Source organism: Dendropsophus ebraccatus, chromosome 11 (assembly GCF_027789765.1).
Source record: "Dendropsophus ebraccatus isolate aDenEbr1 chromosome 11, aDenEbr1.pat, whole genome shotgun sequence".
NCBI lineage: Eukaryota > Metazoa > Chordata > Amphibia > Anura > Hylidae > Dendropsophus > Dendropsophus ebraccatus.
The window spans coordinates 33125616-33146708 of NC_091464.1; the positions used below are offsets into that span (position 1 = coordinate 33125616).

Genomic DNA, 21093 nt, shown 5'->3' on the forward strand with positions numbered 1-21093 from the left:
GGGGTTGAATTGTCCTGAGAAGTTTACACTACAGCACTAATACACTAATGTTCCTAAGTATCTACCGACTGACATCAATAGTAAGTCATAGGTGCCATATCATCCAATAGATTGGTGTAATGGGTAGTAATAAAAATGGATGAAAGCACAGAAAAAGATGGATATGGGAATAAGTACCATAATTGCTCCAGTGCATCTAAACTAAAAAAAAAAAAAAAAAAAGGCAAATTTGCAGATAACTACAAATACCTGACCGTTTTTTGTGCAGAGCCATGGGTCCTTATGATTATAGACCATAAGCAAACCACTGATCTTGCAGGTACTTCCTGTTATCTGACTCATTTTCTTTCAAATCCACTGGTGCCAGAGATTTGTAAATTAAATTGTGTTCCAGTACTTATCAGCTGCTGTATGTCCTGCAAGAAGTGGTGTATTCTTTCCAGTCTGGAGAGCAGGAAAGGTTTTCTATGGGGATTTGCTACTGCTCTGGACAGTTTCTGACAATTGATTTTATTTATTTATTTTTTCCTTCAGAGTGCCCCTTTAAAAAAGCTTCCCTTTATGGTTAACCAAGGAATTCGCACTTCATTACATCTGTAAAAAGTGCTAAAAATATTGGGGGAAATTTATCAAACATGGCTCAGTTGCCCCTAGCAACCAATCAGATTCCACTTTTCATTCCCCACAGACTCTTTGGAAAATAAAAGATGGAATCTGATTGGTTGCTAGGGGCAACTGAGCCAGTTCTACTTTACACCATGTTTGATAAATCTCCCCCATTCTGTCTGTATTTTGTATGTAGAAAATGAGCTGAGCATGCGATATTAATATTCCCAGGGTTCCATGTTGTTTTGGAAAGAGAAAGAAGAGTGCACAGCAGGCATTATGTTTCTGTGGTAACAAATGATATACTGGGGTCACTGGATTGAAGCATATTATGACCGATGTCGCTGTCTGTCCAGAAGGATGCATTCACATTGGTCTTTTTGACCTCTGTTAAAAGTTTGTAATCATTAAATGTCTTTTAAGGTATTCATTGATGGTATGTAGGGGAGAAGTACATTCCCTTTAAGCGCCCCATCACATGCATGTATTGAGGCGAGGCAGAAAAAGCAATAATATAAAATCCAAGCAAAGTTTAGATCTATATCTATCTATCTATCTATCTATCTATCTATCTATCTATCTATCTATCTATCTATCTATCTTCACTCTGTCTTTTCAGTGCTATGAATGACCATATGTAATTCATAATAATCCAGTGAATAGAAGGAAAGCTAAGGGCACTCACCCATATGTTGCAAAACTCTTTATTCCAAAATGGAGTTAAAATCTCCATGATACATGTCACTCTTGGGCAGACTCCATATACCACTTCACAGGGTAGACATCATCATGCTCGCAACTTTACGCTCATGTGCGCTTCATCTGATGAAGCGCGCATGCGTGTGAAATGGCTATCCTGATGATGTCTACTCTGAAGTGGTACAGCGGCTGCCCAAGAGTGACATGTATCATGGAGATTTTAACTCCATTTTGGAATAAAGAGTTTTGCAACATATGGGTGAGTGCCCTCTGCTTTCCTTCTATTCACTGGATTGTGTAGATGTGACTGTTTGTGAGGAGCACCCCCGTTGATGACCGGCATAAGCCAACATTACACGTCTAATTGACTGCACGTAAGCCAAAATAAAGGCCTTAGTGCCGGTGAACTTTCTCACTAACTTTGAAATTTATAATAATGGTGGAGAAATGGACAGATCAGGGTCCATTATCTTCTAAAGGGAAGATATGTTAACTGTATATAGCATGCAGACATAAGAAATACAATAGTATAGGTAACTGCATTGCCTCGCATTAGTTCCTTATTCAGCTAAAATGACCATAAAATATACTGGCGTGACTGTAGCCTTACAATAAGTTATAAGGGTGAGTATATGACAAGTTGTTATTGAGCCCCTTGAAGCCCATTCTATGGTGCACAGCTGTTTCTTATTCCCTCCAGTTCAGGGGGCTGGGTAGTACATGACGGGTATTTCATTTCCATAGTTGTCTGACCAGTCGCAGCTCAGCACTTGCTCCTTACAGCTATGCCATGACATAATGCTGGTGAGAGTTTGTAGTGCTGAACAGGCTTGGACTGTACTGTATATTACTATAGATGGCATGTGAAGGGAGGAGAGGTTACTGATGCACTGGCTTTGAAAGATGCCATGTGAGCAGATAGGAAATACACGACAGCCCAGCAAATAAGGGGTTACATTAAAGGAGAAGTCCCACAAAATCCATAAATGTCAGGAAGGCAGGGGGTGGAGGGAAAATAATAAACATTAACCTTGCCTATCTTTCTGCCCTGTAGATTTGCTGCGAGGTCCAACCAACAGCCGCCAGCGTCCTACAGCTCTTCCAGCCGCAACGTCACATAACCAGCTGAGTGATTGCCCTCTGAGTCAATCAGTGATTGGGGTGGGCACAGCTGGGTATGTGACTTACCCGGTTTGCAGCTTAAGGGTGCGTTCACACCTACAGGATCCACAGCAGATCCGCACCAGATTTGATGGTGCAGATTTGATGCTGTGTTCAGTTATTTAAATGAAATCTGCTGTGGATCTGCCTAAAATGACATTCGGCAGCCCGGGGGCAGTGCTACAGAGGCACAGGGGGGTGGGGGGGTTTACATTGTTTTTTTATTTTCTGGCACTCCCTACCTGTTTTTTATTTGGTGGGTCTTCTCCTTTTAAGCACTGTGCACATACAGTAGTAAGAACCCAGAGCACAGCTGCCTAGAACTGTATGGATTGTCAGAGATGAGAAGAAACCTTGTTTTACCTTTTATTCAGTGTGAGGGAAACAGGCTGACTGACCTGGACAGCCAAGACCACCTCTCTCCCTCTGTCCTCCACATAGCACTAGCTGAGCCTGACTGCTATGAACTGAGCCTAACAATAGACTGTGATCAGCAGATTTTAGAGACCTCAATAACATAGTGGCTAGGAGTTCAGGGCTTTTTTTTTTCTGGACATGGAATAATTTTCGGTAAATAAAGTAATTTGCCAATATGTCGGGAATGAAGTTATCCAATGGACTGAACGATGGTAACCATTAAGAAATGGTGGAATCATTCGGGTCCTCTTTTTAAAGGGGTGCTCCAGCATTTATTTCTTTTTTATATACTGCTTCCCTGTTGGTTAACACATAACACATGTTATACTTGCCTCTCTGCGCTTCCCGATGTGGCCTCTGCAGTGTCCCCCGCTGACTACAGCTCCACTACTTCCGAGACAAACTTGTAGGAGTGGCAGGCCGCTGAGATGGGACGCGGCCAATGATTGGCTGAGCAGGTTGCCACTCCCTAGACAAGTTCAGGTAAGCATAACAAGTTTATTATGTTTATCAACAGAGCAGCGACATATAAAACCATTTCAAACGCTGGATATAACCCCCTTTAACGGTAGTATTCCTTCTATAGATCTCTTAAGATGCTAAAGATCTTCATGGCTTTTTTTAGGTCACCATGGTTTTTCTTGATGTCAAGTTTAGCTCCTCACATAGTTTTTGAAATACTTTACATACTAAGAGATATGGGTGTATGAGTGTCTGGAGTTGTCATGTCACCAGTACTATACCAAGATTGTTTCCTATAGGGAAGGTATTATATTACCATCATTAACTGAATTTCTAGAATGACTAAATCTGTGTGCCACAAATGTGGTCCTGATGATTGGAGAACAGTACTATAATACTGTGCACAACCTTAAAACACAGATTAAGTTTCCTGACCAGTATTCTCGTGCCAGGTATAATATTCCCAGCTGAGCTATGTGAAAACATGGGCTGTTTATTGTGTTACTCACTATTAGAATTAGGCTCTGTTCACATATATTTGCTTAAAGCTGCAACTTAGGTTCAAAACTGCTGACACTGATAGGTAGCTGTTAGATTTATTGGACTCATGTTCTTTTTATATACAGTGAAAACTTGCATTACAAGTAACTTGGACTGAGTGCGTTTTGCAAGAAAGACTAACAATTAGAAAAAAAATACTGTGTAAATGAGTAAGATTTGGTAATACCAGGACCCCATCTTGATAGTGTACTGGGTAGAAAGCACTCTCACTTTACCCACTGCTACTCTTAAATAGACCCTTTCTGGCTTTGCCCCGGGGCCTGCCCATGTCAGCGACCCAGAGTCAGAGTCTCTCCTGTGGAAGCGAGCAGCTCCGCCTTATTTCCTCTCCCTGCTGCTGGAGGACTGTGTGTGGGTGAGGCTGTGGCGCCCTCCTACCCTGGTGATCATGCAGCCCAGATCTTGCATGCACAGAGGTAACCCAGGTGGTGAGTGGTTCAGCTCCCAAGGGTCTAGTCCAGACATCTCCCGCTGCTGCCGTGCACGTGTTGCCGCCATGTGGTGCTGGATGGTTTATGACTGCTTGTTCCCTCAGACTGCTGACAGTAAGGCCAGTAGGTTTGTAGCTACCTCAGGAGGTGTGTGTGTATAGGGAGAGATAACTGATTAACCCCTTCTTTACTGATATATTGTTCTTTATAGATACGAAACACATTGCCTGCCTCTCTTTTTTTTTTGGCACTGAATCGTCTGTGTTTCAATGATTTCTTATATCTAACCTCGGTCGCTGCTCCAGAATAACTTTCTGGATATCTATCCTAGATCACCTACTGGTATATATCCCGATCCTGTGAATTTATGATGGCTGCTGGAGTGATGGTAATAAAAACCGTAATAACAATACCCGAGGTACTAGCTCCTCCATACCATAGTGTTCTTGGGAAAAGAATAACTCTGCATTCCTACACAGTTCACACGTTTTTTATGTGATCGATATCTCCCGTAGTCGCACTTGACATTGAAGACGCTCCCATCGTCCGGCAGTCTTGTATTTTCTCAGTAAGCGTCTTGGTGTTATTTCTCCAGTCAGTGCGGAGAAGGGTGTTGAAATCTTGGACAGGGCTTGAAGCTATATTTATCCCTCCTAACAAGCAGGTGGATTTATTACGGTTGCTTTGAGATTTTTTTTTTTTTTTAAGGATTTCACGGTGATCAGAATGCAAATACCATTTGAATGAAGTAAAATGATGATGAAAGTCGGTTTATATAACAAAGCTGACATTGCTTTACGAGGCCGCATAGTTTATCTTTGGAGAAAGTCAAATGTGTCAAAAATTAACTGCAGCTTTGAATAAAAATGTATGGGATGTGAATCGAAGACGTATATTATGCCGAGAGGCAGGACGGCGTAGAACGTGGTTATGTCTATCTATTTATATTTCCTGAAGAGCATTTTAATCCCATAGTCTTTACACAGTGAGTCATTGGGCCTACACATCCATTGTGTGGACTCCTCAGACTTGATTTTCTAGTAGCCACCCAGACTTCAAAGAAGAAGCCATGAGTGGTGTGTGCTATAGGCTTAACAGAGCTCAGTCTAGTTGACATGGAGTAAAGTGCCGATTTGGTGGGAAGAATTCTCCTTGTCAAAACCATTAACACTTTGACTGAACCGTGATAACCCCTCCCCCCTACAAGTTGGTGGGGTCCATTGGGCGTCATTGGTGTCTGTGACTTGACAGATACGACACTGTTGTTGTGATTTCCATTATAACAGAAACTATGACAGCAATGTGAACGGAACACAAGGTCAGCGCAGATTTTTAACCTCAAGAAAAGAAAAAAAAAAAGAATGTTTCCTTACAATGACAGTAAGTGGGGCAGATTTATATATATTGTCTTTTTCGAAGACATTGTAAATATGAGGTTGCCGAGGATAAAACAATGGATTGCACAAAACAGCTGTAGCCAGAGAGGCGTCTGCCTTTCATCACCCCCCTCCCATGCCCTGTCACAATGAGGGAGGGTTCTATTATGCTGCGTTTACACGGAATGATAATTCGCCCGATCGTACGATTAACGATTTCGAAGTAACGATCAGCGTTTAGATGGAACGATATATCATACGGAAAATTCGTTTTGCGATCGCTTAAGCCAAAATCGGTGAACGACTGTTTACACGGAACGATCTGCGAATTTTTTGCGAATGACGAAAAACGATTTTAGAACATGGTGTAAGATCAAAATGAACGATTTCTCGCTCATCGCTTGATCGTTCGCTGCGTCTACACATACAATTATCTTTTAAATTCGATTGTTATCGTGCAAATTCGCACAATAATTGTTCCGTGTAAACGCAGCATTACAGAGGGCGATGGGGGCCCGACAATAACTGTAAACGAGTTTAAAGGTTTAATTACATAAATCTGGAAAGTCTTATAAATAAAACCGTTATTTTATGAGAATTTGAGATCTTTTTTTGCTCCGCTCGTCCACTGTAATAGACTATAAGCGAGAGAGAAGTGTCCTGTTTCATCTAGTTGTGACTCTAAGGGCTACTGACAGCACTTGTAAATATAGCCATACATTTTTCTATTAATAGTCTGACATCACATCAAAATGTGTCTCCCCCTGGGGAATGCTTCTGGTTAGCCTGACCTCAGAGTCCTCGCTGAGATGTATGGAGGAAATGCAAAGTAACACAGCTGCACTCACTACATTGCTTTCACATTTTCTACAGCTTTCTCTAGTTTAGTTGCACACCAGTACAGAATATATACCGTAGCTATGTTTATGTATTATTCTTGAGAGAGAGAGAGAGAGAGAGAGAGAGAGAGATAAACATAGATATATTGTTATATGATCCAGTCTTGGAGAGACCCTCAGTATCACCCCTAAATAAAGAAACAAAATCCCTTGTAAGCGTTTGTTCACATGCACTGTAGATGCTGTTGATTTTTAAACTATATCCAGATATTTGTTTATATTGATTTACACAGCAGAAGATCGGCTGTATATACAGTGTGTGTGACCATCTCCTTAAAGGGGTTGTCCGGCGAAAAAAAATTATTCACAGAATAACACACATTATAAAGTTATACAACTTTGTAATGTATGTTATGTCTGTGAATGGCCCCCTTCCCCGTGTTTCCCCCCACCCACGCTAGACCCGGAAGTGTGGTGCATTATACTCACCGCATGTCGTGTCGTCCACGGTCTCCGATCGTCAGCAGTGACGTCTTCTTCGGGAGCTTGGCGGATCTTCCCGAGTGCCGGCCGCCCTCTGCAGCGTCATCCGAAGCTCAGCCGCGATTGGCTGAGCATAACTGTGCTCAGCCAATCGCGGCTGAGCGGCTGATGACGCGGCCACGTCATCAGCTGCTCAGCCGCGATTGGCTGAGCACAGTTATGCTCAGCCAATCGCGGCTGAGCTTCGGATGACGCTGCAGAGGGCGGCCGGCACTCGGGAAGATCCGCCAAGCTCCCGAAGAAGACGTCACTGCTGACGATCGGAGACCGTGGTCGGCACGCGACAGGTAATGTATAGCGCACCACACTTCCGGGTACACGGGTGGGGGTGGTGGGACACGGGGAAGGGGGCCATTCACAGACATAACATACATTACAAAGTTGTATAACTTTGTAATGTGTGTTATTCTGTGAATAATTTTTTTTCGCCGGACAACCCCTTTAAAGGGAATCAGTCAGCTCCATTTTATGCGGAAATGTCAGAGGCAGTTTCGAGCCGCACCATGCACACCTCCTCCTCCCAACACCACTCCGAGCCTTGAGTGATATACAGGGCTCAGTGCTGGCAGCCAAGCCCTGTATATTACTAATACAGGAAAGAATGGGGGATGGAGGAGGCAAGCATGCTACTGTTGGATAATCCCCACCCTTGTCATTGAGTTCTAAGTGTAATATAGATCTGTCAGGTTATATAAAAAAAAATGTTACCAAGCTCTTTAACTTCTTACTTATATTTATTTCTTGGAAAGGTAGGTAACCATTATGGCTGCCGTTACAGTCCCGACATGCTGCTGTGGGGATGTAAATGTGTCTTTTTATGCTGCGGTTATTACAGTAAGCATTGCTATTTTGAGGTTTGGGTGGCAAATCTGTGGGAACTACAATGGTGACTCCTATCTAGAGTGGTTGGACCATTACTATACCATTTGTGACCATTGATTTTATTTTTTTTTCCTCAGGAACTGGAACATTCGGAAGGGTTCATTTAGTGAAAGAGAAGACGGCAAAGCACTATTTTGCACTAAAAGTTATGAGCATTCCTGATGTCATTCGCCTAAAACAAGAGCAGCATGTACACAACGAGAAATCTGTCTTGAAGGAAGTGAACCATCCGTTTTTAGTCAGACTGTAAGTATTCCAAACATTTCTCCGATCTTTTTTTGGGACAGCTTTATCTGTTATCTGACACAGGTACATTCTTGATACCTAAGGAGGCGTATACTTACATAGCCAGGGTAACGTATCTTTTTCATACCAAGATCTGTTCTCTTTATCAAAACAGATCTGTCATGAAAATGTTTTCTTTATATAGTTACATAGTTCAAAGGTTCATTAAATCCAACCTAACCAATATATTCTGCAGCTCTGTACAGAGGGAGTAATCCCTGACGTTGGGCCTTGCCCTCACTGGGGCTGACTATCTAAATTCGAATGTAACTGGTCAGTATGTTTTTGCTACACTCTTCTGATCTCCTACAGCTGTATTGTCCACTCATATGTTTCTATATTTTAATAACAATGTCCCTAAGTCATCTTTTTTTCTTTTTTTTTTTTTTCCCCAAACTGAAAAACCCCAAGTTTGATAATCTATTTTTTTGCACTGCAATCCACCCCTTCCCTTAAAGGGGTTGTCCAGGAAAAATGAATAGTGAGCCAGGCTGACGGGATGCAGGGGACATGTGGGTGATGTATACTTACCTGTCCCATTCCATCACTGCTGCTAGATCCCAGGCCACACTCTCTGCGACGCTTCCCGTGCTTTTATAACCTACAATGACACTGCGCTCCCACCGGAAATGGACGCTCAGCGTAGACTCTATACTGAGCAGCCAATTTTCTATAGGAGCGCAATGTTATAGGATATTCTGAAAACAAGCAGCAGTATAGAGCTGGCGGCCTGGGATCAGGCACTAGTGGGGTAATAAAACAGGTAAGTATACGTTTCCCACACGTCCCCTGCAGCCTGGCTGACTATTCTTTTTTTTTTTTCTAGACAACCTGTTTTAATTTTAATTTTGGTCCACTGCACTTCAGCCATGTCCTTCCTATATACAGGAACCTACAACTGTCCACAGTATTCTATACGTGGTCTGACTAAAGGCCCTTTTGTGTGGCTATGTACGCCCACAAATGAGTGTTGATCCACAAGGTCAGTACACACTAGCAGTGCATTTACAAGGCAATATTAAAGGGGTTATCCACCGCTACAAAAACATGGCCACTTTTGCCCCTCTCTTGTCTCCAGTTCAGGTGTGGTTTGCAATTAAGCTCCATTTACTTCAATGGAACTTAGTTCCAAAACCCCACCCAAACTGGAGACGAGAGGGGGGAAAAGTGGCCATGTTTTTGTAGCGCTGGAAAACCTCTTTAATCGCAAACCGCACCTCAACTAAAGACAAGAGTCGTGTTGTCTCTGAAAGAAAGTGGCCATGTTTTTGCAGCACTGGATAACCCCTTTAACTGTTCAGCTATTAAAATGCGTTGTTATCGGCCTCATATCTCCTGTTTCGATTATGGCCCTTTTACATGGATCGATTATCGGGTGAATGAGCATTTCTTGGAATGTTCTTTCAAGGGGTACTCTGGTGGGAAAAAATCTTTTCAAATCCATTGGTCAAGTAGAAGTAATTCACAAATGTGTATAACTTTCTGACACCAGTTTATTTATTTATTTATTTTCCCACCAGAGTACCCATTTAACGGTAATCCGCATGTGTAAAGGGTCTTAATGGTTTGTATATAGGGAAAACTGTTTTGTTCTCATGAGGATCTATGTCTCTCTTGATGCCTCCTATGACATCGTTGGCATTGGCAGCAGCTGCCTGGCGCTGGTGGTCACTAAAGTTTACTGTCTACCAATATCCTCAAATCTAGTTATGATTCCTTTGAGTCCACTGTACTTATTCTTCATGGCTATTATAGAAACAGCCCAGTATTTGTTGTCATTTTGGTATAAACCAGATAGTCAGAGCTGTCCTGAAAAGACGCTGTTCTTTCTTGGGCATCTTTTCATGCCCAATCCACTTTAATATGTCTGTTTCCAATAATGGACTAAGTGAGGACCTAGCGTCTGTGCTGTGAACATTATTAGATTTGATGGCACATCATGTTAAACACATTTATGTGTTCTGACAACTGTTTTATGCCTCCTACAGTCTTATATGTAAAATATATTAATAATAATAACTGTATTATGTACTGTGCACCTGTCGGGTTAATACCATGTTGTTGTTAGAGGCTACTGCTGATTAAACAGAATCGGGCAGATATCTCCCCGTGTAATAAAGACAGCGGTCAGCCTAGGAGCTGATCATCAGCTTATTGTTGTCTTTAAAGGGGAAGTCCGGGCAAAATAATTTTAAGATATGATATTGACCAACAAAAGTTATAAAAATTACTAATAGACACTTATTGGAAACGCACCTATAGTGCATTTTCCCTCCACTTACTACAGCATGGCGTCTGGTCTCTGTAAAGTTGGTGATGTCACGACACATAAACTGGCACCTCCTGCTGCTCCAGTCTGTCCCACCGCTGCAGCAGCTGTCGCAGTTTGTGACATCCCCAACTTTACAGAGACCAGAACATGCCATGCTGTAGTAAGTGCAGAGAAAATGCACTATAGGTGTGTTTCCCATAATAAGTGTCTATTAGTAATTTTCATAACTTTTGATGGGCAATAACATATCTTAAAATTATTTTGCCCTTAAAGGGGTTATCCAGCATTAGATAAACCTGGCCACTCTCTTTCAGAGACAGCACCACTCTTGTCCCCAGTTTGGGTATAGGTTTTGCCACTCAGTTCCATTGAGGTGAATGGGGCTTAAAGGGGTTGTCCAGCGAAAATATTTTTCTTTCAAATCAACTGATAACAGAAAGTTTTAAAGATTTGTAATTTACTTCTATTAAAAAATTGCAAGTCTTCCCATCAGCTGCTGTATGTCCTGCAGGAAATGTTTTATTTTCTTTCTGACACACTGCTCTCTGCTGACATCTCTGGCCCAGAAAGGAACTTTGTCTCGGTTTTCTATGAATCCCCATAGAAAACCTCTCCTGCTCTGGACAGTTCCTGTCTCGGCCAGAGGTGTCAGTAGAGAGCACTGTGTCAGACTGAAAATAAAACAACACTTCCTGCAGGACATACAGCAGCTGATAAGTATGGGACGACTTGTGATTTTTAATAGAAGTAAATTACAAATCTATATAACTTTCTGATATCAGTTGATTTGAAAGAAAAAATTTTGCTGGACAACTCCTTTTAATTACAAGCCACACCTGAACTGGAGACAAGAGTGGTGCTGTCTCTGGAAAAAAGCGACCATGTTTTTCTAACGCTGGATAACCCCTTTAATCTTTGGGGTTTATAGTCATGGTACTAGGGGTTTACGACTGACTCCTGTGACCACTTTGTGCATGGGAAGGTGCAGTAGTTGTGTGCTCCTTCCAGGGGGAAGAGAGGCGGCAGTACTGTTATACTGTCATTTGTATGCCTTCTTCCTGAGAAAAGGTTAGTGTTACTGTCACTAAAAAAAAAAAAAAGAAATTCATACAGACATGTCAAATGTTTTGAAAGGTGGGGGTCAGATGTTCTGGTTGCCACTGATCACCACAACAAGCCAAGAGAAGTGCTTAGCGAAGTGCCTCTGTCCCCGTCTCACTACATAAGAAGGGCTCCATTGACTTTCTTATAAAATCCATCTCTTGCAGCAAGATTGGGGGGAGTGGCGATCTGAGTACCCAGACTCCGACCAGTCAAAACTTTTGATGTGTTTGACGTGTGAAAAGTTTTTTTTTTTTTTTTGTTCTTTTTAAAGTGATAGTAACACTAACTTCTTCCTAAGAGGAAGGCGTATAACATAGCATGAACATTGTACTGTAACTGCTGCTTGCTTTTCCCCTTGGAGGAAACACACAGCTACTGCACCCTCCCATGCACAAGGTGGTCATATAGTATATACACATTTAATATGTATGTGTATATATATATATATATAAGTCCTTGTCCAGGGGTGTAAGTAGAATTCATAGAGCACACAATTGAGAGAGAGAACCTGCACTACCCTCTTGTCGACATGTGTAGTGTTCACATTGGGAGAAGTGATTTTCTAAAAATTACAGTCCATTCACAATCCAAGAAAGAAGAATAATGAGAGGCACTCACTGTCTAGTATCATTTAATTGTCTTCAGCAAAAAAACATAGTCCATGCTAGCAGACCACAAGGACACCAACCACCTCACCGAATAGTGTGACAGCTGTTTCGCATGTGTCTGCAGAAGCATGTAAATACATGCGAAACAGCCGACCACACTATTCGGTGAGGTGGTTGGTGTCCTCGTGGTCTGCTAGCATGGACTATGTTTTTTTTATGCTAAAGATCTAAAGATAAATAAATGAAACTAGACTGTGAGTGCCTCTCATTATTCTTCTTTCTTAGAATCCATAGAGCCCCCTTCACCTCATAGCAGGAACATCAGACGGCCACTATGTCCACAGTGTGTTTTCGCAGTCCGTTTAACATATATGTTTATAGAAAATTTGGATGCAGTTGTGTGCCATCTATTTAGATCTATTTTCCCCATTTTTCTGTATGTTTAAAAGTAACAATTAAAAAAATTGACCCATTAACCCTTTCACGACCTGGGGTCACTGATGCCTAAATGCCCAGGTCGTGTTTGGACAACAGCTTATGGGGTCATAATGATCCCATAAACTGATGTCTGTATGTCTGCCCCCTCTCCTCTGTCCCCTGCTGCTGTTAGTCTTGTGACAGCGGCAGGGGAGTGAGGGGAGAGGGCAGAGCTCACGGGCTCGATCCCCGCCTGCCCAGCCTTCCCTCCCTCCCCTGCCGGCCTCCGTTGTTAGGAAACTAGAAGCCTGAGGCTTCCGGTTTCCATGGCTACCATCGGGGCTCTGCGATCACTTCGCAGAGCCCTTATAGACACCTGCAGAGAATTCTCCTTCTGTCAGGAGCCCTATAGATGCTGTGGTCGTGCTGACCGCAGTATCTATAGCGTTAACTCTCTGACAGTTATGGCGGGTCCCTGGCTATCACTGATAACCGGGTCCCGCTGCGGTTGACACAGGTGCAGCGCAGCTATGCAGGCGTAGGTTGAACAGACTGTGTAAAAAATGCAGCATGAACCTCCCCTAACAATTACTATTTGGTAGTGACAAGTATATCCAAGAAGCCAGATACTAGTGCTAGACAGACCGACCTAAGAACATAGTATTTTTCTGTAGGGAATAACAAGGAGGTGACTTTCTGCCAATCGTATATGCCGCCTAGTAGCTGCTACAGCTATAGTTACAGCCATGGCCCGGCCATAAGGAAAGTCTCCCTGTAAAGCAGGCAAAGCTTTGTACACTTGATGTTTTCATTCCCTCCCAAAAATGGCAGCTGATTTTATTCCTTGCCAGAGCTGCATCCATCACTGAGCACTTTGTTATGCGACTTGTCACTGAGCTTTTGGACAGTGGCGCAAGTGTCATACATTTGACCTTTTGTGTTGCCAGCGGCAGTGGATACATGCCGGCTTACAAGATGATTAATCCGCTAGATTACTGCATACTGTATAATAAAGGCCGCCACAGCACTTTTCAGCACAGGACATTGAAAAACAGAAAAACCTTCAGTCCTTGTTTTTAGAATCCCTGTTATTTCACCACCAGCTCTATGGAGAATATCAGTTACCAGCTGTATAGACCTGTATAGGACGGTCTTTGCTTTTACTCCTGGCACCTGCCTAGTAGCCGGCACCTTCTAAGTATTATGTATTACGTCGGCCTGGCTATAGATAGCTATTAGGGCTCACTGTTAAAATTACTTTTTGTTGTTCTCATAAAAACATTATTAAACATAATAAAAAAATAAAATGGTCTGTTAAATATAAGCGATGTATTATAGAGCGGCCCTCACGCTGGGGTGATTTGATCTGACAGTGTTAATGAGTTTCTATAGTTATATATTGTGTCTTAATATTAAGGCTATCCTGTTACAGGAGCTATAATTGCATTAACGCCTGTGGTCTTTACAGGATGGTAATGGACGGGTTCATATAACCGGGACTGTGTATGATTGTATGTTAGGGAAACAAAAGTCCCTTGTTGGCCCCATCACTTCCATTATGTATAGGGGAAACATTGTTTTTTATTTGGAAGTTTTGGTGAGCCGTGCCCACCCTCGGTCTAGTCCAGAAGCCTTGTCTATCATCATCTAGGTGTCTGTTTTGCTATTGGCTTAAAGTTCTATGATGTCAAAAGTTGTGAATGGTCGAAGGCTGGGTGTTCAGACCCCACCAATCATTCGAGTCAGGGGAAGTGCACGGCTGTAACCCTTCACTTACCTGCTTCCTGTAATCTCCATACTGAGGCAGGGCATTGCAGGCTATATTGTGCAGTCTGTCTCGGGAGAGCGCTCAGCCTCTTGCATCTTTCTGTCCCTTGTTATCATCGTAAGTGGCAATCCAACAAAACTTTTGTCAAAAGTTGTGATAAGGCGATGTTCCCACACTGTCAAAGAGACTGAGACAGATTTTTATTGGATGGACGTCATTCATAGGCAAATAACAGCCGTTATTTTTAAACAGCCATTATTATTATTTATTGGCCGTTTTTTTTTAAATAAAGGATGTGGAATGACAGCCATCCAATAAAAACGGCCTTCATTTCCACAGTGTATGAACATAGCCTAAATGACTGGGACACTTTAAAGTGAAAAAAGTTTGAAAAAACTTTCGACAGGTCATAGAGACACGTCATAAGTTTTGATCAATCTGGGTCTTACTGTTCACACCTGTACCGATTTTTGAGAACAAGCTGGGAGAGGACTGCGCTAAGCATGGCCCTCTCCCAGCTCTGTGTCACGTGATGAGTCAGGCTCCTAATGTACGTCTATGGAGCCTGACCATTTCACTGACAGAGCGGGGAGCAGACCATGCTGCAGTGCGGTCCTCTTCCCAATCGTTCTCACAATCTGTATGGGTATGAACACTCGGACCAGCACCGATCAAATCTTTTGAAGTGTCTGTGACCTGTCAAAAGTTATTTCAAATGACCAGTAACACTTTAAATGCGAAGTCCAAAAAAAAAAAAAATTATCATTGTGTTAAAGCCTTACTGGAATTTAAGAAAATGTTGACAGGTCACGCAGTTACGTTTTAATCCGTCTTCTCATTGCAGGGGTTGGGCTCCATTATAAGTCTTTGAAGCCTGTCACCTGCAGGCAGTGAGATTGCATATAAAAAATTGTCCCTTCTTGGACATAAATGAATACCGTATATGTTTCCGTTCCTATTCATCCTTATGATGCTAAAGGTCTTATATTCTTCTTGTATGCTATTCACTCCACTTTTATCCAGAAACAGCATGACCCTTGTTCTCAGTTTGGGTGTGGGTCTTGCAGTTCATTTCTATTAAAGTGAATAAAGCTGAATTGTAATACCACACATCACCTGGTCACAGGGGTGGCACTGTTTTTTGCAAGAAATTAGCTGTGATTTTTCCTAATCCTGTAAAATAGGCATCAGCAATCTAAGATCACAATGTTTCTAACTGAGCCTTTACCATTTCTATTCCTGTAGGTTCTGGACCTCTCACGATGATCGCTTCTTATATATGTTGATGGAATACGTACCCGGAGGAGAACTCTTTAGCTACTTGCGTAACATGGGACGTTTTAACAACGGCACGGGACTGTTTTACTCCTCAGAAATTATATGTGCAATAGAATACTTGCACTCCAAAGAAATAGTTTACAGAGACTTGAAGCCTGAGAATATATTGCTGGATCGGGAAGGTCACATCAAACTTACAGATTTTGGATTTGCGAAAAAGCTTTCAGACAGGTATCACTTACGTTTTGAACGTTTCCTCTGCTTCATTACTTGTCCTGCTGGGGATTTGGCTTTCATTTCAGCATTTAGCTTATCTACCACAGCCAAAGCTATTTTCCTGCCCATATAATGCCCCATAATAATTGGAATATACTGCAACAGTGCGATAATCCGTGTAATGTTATTGTTCTTTTGTGTTTCCTTTTTCTATGTAATTTGTGAAAAAAAGTAAGGCTTGTCAACTACAGAGACTGGTCACAATAGTATACCCCCGAGAGAGAATATTTCTGTCATTCGTAACACTGAGGAGATGTTGAGGTAGTTACACTGATCTGTCCTGTAGGCACTTAGAGCCATAAAGAATATGGTGTGTCTGTCTTTGTCCCAACCTCTGGTTTTATGGAAAGCAATGAACCTGCGGACTATGCAATATTTTGTCTTCCGAAGAAGAGACAAAACTGTCTAGTTCATGTTTTTATTTTTTTTTTTCCAGTACCCTAAAATCTTGGACCCCATGCACATCATGCATAGAAAATACAATCTTAGGCCTTGTTCACACTGTATTTTTTGATTAAAGAATGGCTGTTACAAGTTTGCAACAACGGCCGTTGTTAAATCACAGCGGCAGATCATATTAACTACTATGGAATCCCAGCTGGAGTGTATACACACTGTATACACTCCGGCTGGGATTCCATGTGGCCGCACAGAAAGCTGTGTTGCTATTCATTGAATAGCGGCCGCCCGAAATAGACTTGGTGGACAATGTAAAGTGCGGCTTTGGGCGATACTCTACATTGTCTGCTATGGCTAATTGGAGCGCGGGCACACCCAAATGCGCCTGCATTCCAGTTAAAAAGAAGTGATGTTAACTGCAGTACCGTCCGGGTTGAACATCTGAGACAGCGGCCGTTCTGTGACACGACTATGTCACAGACTGGCCGCTGTTATGCAATGTGTGAACATGGCCTAATGTAGATTTAATTTTTGTAATGAAAAGTAGTATTGGATCCCAACACCGGGGGTGGGGGTTCGGGTAGCTCCGGGGGGCTGCCTGGGTGATTGCTAGATTGTCCGGGTAGCCCATAGCATATAGCAGAGTCTGCTGCCGCCTCTCCTATTCCACGGAGTAACGGCAGTAGCTCGCTGCTATATGAATAAACAATGTCTGCTGATCGTTGCCTTCTATTCCACAGGACGATTCTCTGCCGTAAAGGCCAATATCGGCCGAACGCAGCCGATAATCGTTCCGTGGAATAAGGCCTTAAGGCAGTGTTGGAGTGTTGGCCCGTGCCGTAATTGCGGATCCACAATGCAAAGTGTCCTATATTTTGGTCACAGATCATGAATAATTCACAGATCTGCAAAAATTGTGAATGTGTGAATAGGCACATAGAAACCTATTGCTTTTAAATTTGCCGATGTGTGACCTAAAGTTTTGAAACCTGAACTCTGACCCTAAAAAATAAATTTATTTAGCATCCTGAACTTATTAGCTACATTCACTGTAACATTGCCCTTGTGGGGGCTCCTGTTACTCCCTGATCTGTAGCTTTACTGTTATTATGGTTTCTAGGATTCTTGGTGCATGTCCATTAGGTCTCACTGACCAGACCTACAACTAGAAAGCTTTCTAAGTTACTTAACCGGCTGGCGGTGGGGTTCCCTTTGTCTTGTGATTTGTGTTGTATATTTATGAATAGAGATGGCATTCTTCTTTTGCATGCACTCTCCGGTTACTGTGACAGTTTTAGATTTCACCCCTTTGTGATGCTCGTGTTTCTCGGTCTGTAGTTTCACATCCGTTTACTTATTTATAGATCAGCTGGCTTCCTGGAGGAACGGATTATTAGTTGTTGCCTAGTAAAGAGTTGCAATTAGATGATGGTAAAACCTAAAATGAACTTTTTGACTGCTGAATGGAAATAATAAGGCAAATATCTGAATGTAAATCACCTTCCAACTGATTTATACAGTATATGGTTGTCCTGTTTTTGTTTTGCTTTTTAATTTGTGAAACTTTTCTATAAGGACTTAAAGGAGATGTCCAGGCAAAATGTATTTTTTAATATGTTATTACATAAAGAAAGTAAGACAAATTTCTAATATACACTAATTATGGGAAATGCACATAAAGTGCTATTTCCCTCAATTTCGTAGATCAGGCAGGCTTCAATTCTCCTAAAAAAAAGTGACGTCACAAATCGGTTGTAATACCCACCTGTGATAGGGGAAGTTTGGGGGTCTGCTGGAGCTTGTGATTATAGTTATTCTTACAATGTCATTTCTCCATACACAGCATACATCCCCTGCTGGACACTTCATAGGAATTACAACTGATTTGTGACATCACGTTTTTTTGGAGAACTGAAGACTGCCTGATCTGCTAAGTTAAGGGAAGTAGCACTTTATGTGCATTTCCCATAATCAGTGTATTTTAGAAACTTGTCTTACTTTCCTTATTAAAAAATACATTTTGCCTGGAGTTATCCTTTAAGATCCTCTGATTCATGATAGTAGTTCCTGCTATGAGCATAGAGGTTACACTTAGGACAGCTGTCAGTTGCATGGCTGCCTCTGTGATCACACTGTAAGAACTGACAAATGTTTACAAAACAAAAACAAATATTTACACAACTGTTTACGGGGAAAAAAGAAAAAGTGCACAAGCAGTTCATGGGGCCCCATAGCAGAAAAAAACTGCACATATATATGGGCTCGTTGATGTGGTCAAAAAATAAAATCTCTTGTGGCCTGAGGCAGTCACAAGAGTGACTGGCAGAGCAGAGAGCCAATGGTTGCCTGCTCTGTCAGTCCACTTCTGCTTTTAATGTTTTTAGTGAAATACAATGAAGAAGATGGCTAGTGCACTGATAGCCCCTGACCTCTGCAGGAGCTCTGGAGAACAGAGGTCAGGGGTTATCAGAGCAGTGAAGCAGAGATCGCCTTCTCTTCTGCTTTTAACCCTTTTTTGTGTTGTAGCATGTAAATGAATATTGGGTCACTTACACACTGCAGTACATAAGGGGTTAAGCAGAAGGACACAGGAGCTCTTATCTTCATTGTGCATCCTGGGCCCCCTCACCCCATGGGCCCCATAGCACTTGCCTACCCTGCCTCTATCGTAGCTACGCCACTGTGTACAGGGATAAAACACCCCCTTTATAAAATATAGATATAGATATATATATATTTTTTTTTTTTCCTGTCAAAACTATGAACACCAGGACAGGACCAAACAACATTATCAGTGAATGGGATTCATTGGGTGCCAGTGATGCCAATATATCTTCCATTGCATTGTGTTTTCCATTATAGATGGAGTTGTGACACATATAAGAACAAGTGCAGGTATGGCCGCCTGCACCATAGCAGATTTACATCACCGCCAAGTGTCAGGCACTCAGCACTTCTAATTTCAGACACACAGTGCCAAATAGGTTACGGACTGGTTTAAAAAGATGCAGAACAGCCATAACTATTAGAGATTAAAAAAGTTAATGTAAAAAGGGGGTTTAGGCCTCTAGAGAGCCTCTTAGTTCTGGAAACAAGTGGAGGCGGTGATCATGTTGTAGGTGCCTGTCAATAAATCCAGAGTACCTGATGCCAGCCTCAGAAATATAACCAGCTCTAAGAATATCATCCCAAGACTGGCGTACACAAGGAATAGAGGTTACTGAGATTCCGCTTCATCTTATTCTTTCTTTTTTCCCTATTCATTCTAAGGAGTCCAGTGGGTGGTCCTAATCAGTGATTGACAGTTATCTCTGTATGTGCACTCATACAGGAAGGGCTGTCAATCACAAGGTAGGGCCGCCCACTGGACTGCTAAGCTCGGAATGAGAAATTTCAATCAGCAAGTTACAGGTTATATTGGTTATAAATGAATTATGTGCCTTCTGTGCAATAACATTTGCATTAGTAGACTGGACAGCATGTTTATAGTGATAGGTTCCCTTTGAACAATCCCAAGAGCAGTCTGCTATACCTCCTTCTTTCAGACTCCCCAATCAGCTGATTCCAAGATTGGTCACATGACCCTGTCTGCTTTTTCTGCAGCACTGTAGATAATGTGCTGTACATTAGACATAGGGGCTAAATACAGGACTTGTGACCTTCTGTATCAGAAAGAAGATAGGAAGAAACCAATTGTGAACAAAGCCTTATCTAGGGGTTTTCCTACTATGACCTATCTAGCACCAGGGGTTCCTTTAGGACGGTAAAATGCCTGACGTAATTAGCCGTGTGGCATACTTGATGTATGTTGAAGGGGTATTGTGCTCAAACATAACTTTTTATTGGTTGCTGCCTATGGTGAGACTGACAATTCCTTCCATACTTGTTATCTATTCAGTCTCCTTCCTCCAGTTCTGAGCTGCTGCTTTCTGCTGAAGACACAAAAAATTGTGTATGCGCTTTTCTCTCCATCTCCCTCTTCCCAGATGGCTGATGTAAATAAGTCTTTGTCAGGCATTATCTGCAACTTTGTAGGTTCTTTGTAATGCCGGGACGGTTAATCTAAAGTCAGTTTGCTGATGAACTCACTGGGATTAATCCTCTTTGCATTACAGAGTTGCTACAAAGTTGCAGACAGGGACTTGTTTACATCAGGTGTCTTAGAAGGGGGGGGGGGGAGACAGAGAAAAGCTCACACACAGTTGCTTGTGTTTTCAGCAGAAAGGAGCAGGATGAGAACTGGAGGAAGGAGACTAGATAATAACAAATATGGAATGAATTAGTCTTCTCCACCATGGATCCGATCACTTCCTGGTTTCCTCTCTAACTGTTGCTGTTGCACCACAAGCTAACTTGCTTGCATAGAGTATACAGTAGAGACTAGCTACTAGTACTGTTGGGACGGCCCGGAGATGCAGCTGATCTGAGCATGTGCAGTCATCTCAGTGGCTGCCCTAAGACGGTCATAACCAAGGGCAACACGGCACAATATAGAAGGCACATGGGGGATTAGCAAGTGTGTATCTCTCACACAGTACATTATCAGAAAGACTTGTACAAATATTTCACATAATGTGTAAATTTAGATCTATTGATCTTTTGGTGTGAACCCAACCTTAAAGGGATTTTCCCATTATTCGGCCAGGAAGTAGCTTGGGAGTGAACTTGATGAAAGTTCGGGTTTTGCAATGTCCGTCCGAACCTAAATG

At 42.2% G+C, this 21093-nt stretch overlaps 1 protein-coding gene across 1 annotated transcript in view; it reads left to right on the plus strand.

The window, feature by feature from the left end:
* The window catches only part of PRKX (protein kinase cAMP-dependent X-linked catalytic subunit), a 90571-nt gene that overhangs the window by 48363 nt on the left and 21115 nt on the right, over positions 1-21093 (plus strand). The window contains exons 2-3 of the mRNA XM_069944444.1: positions 8055-8223; positions 15677-15940. Coding sequence (XP_069800545.1) covers positions 8055-8223; positions 15677-15940 — 433 coding nt within the window. The remainder of the gene's footprint in view (positions 1-8054; positions 8224-15676; positions 15941-21093) is intronic.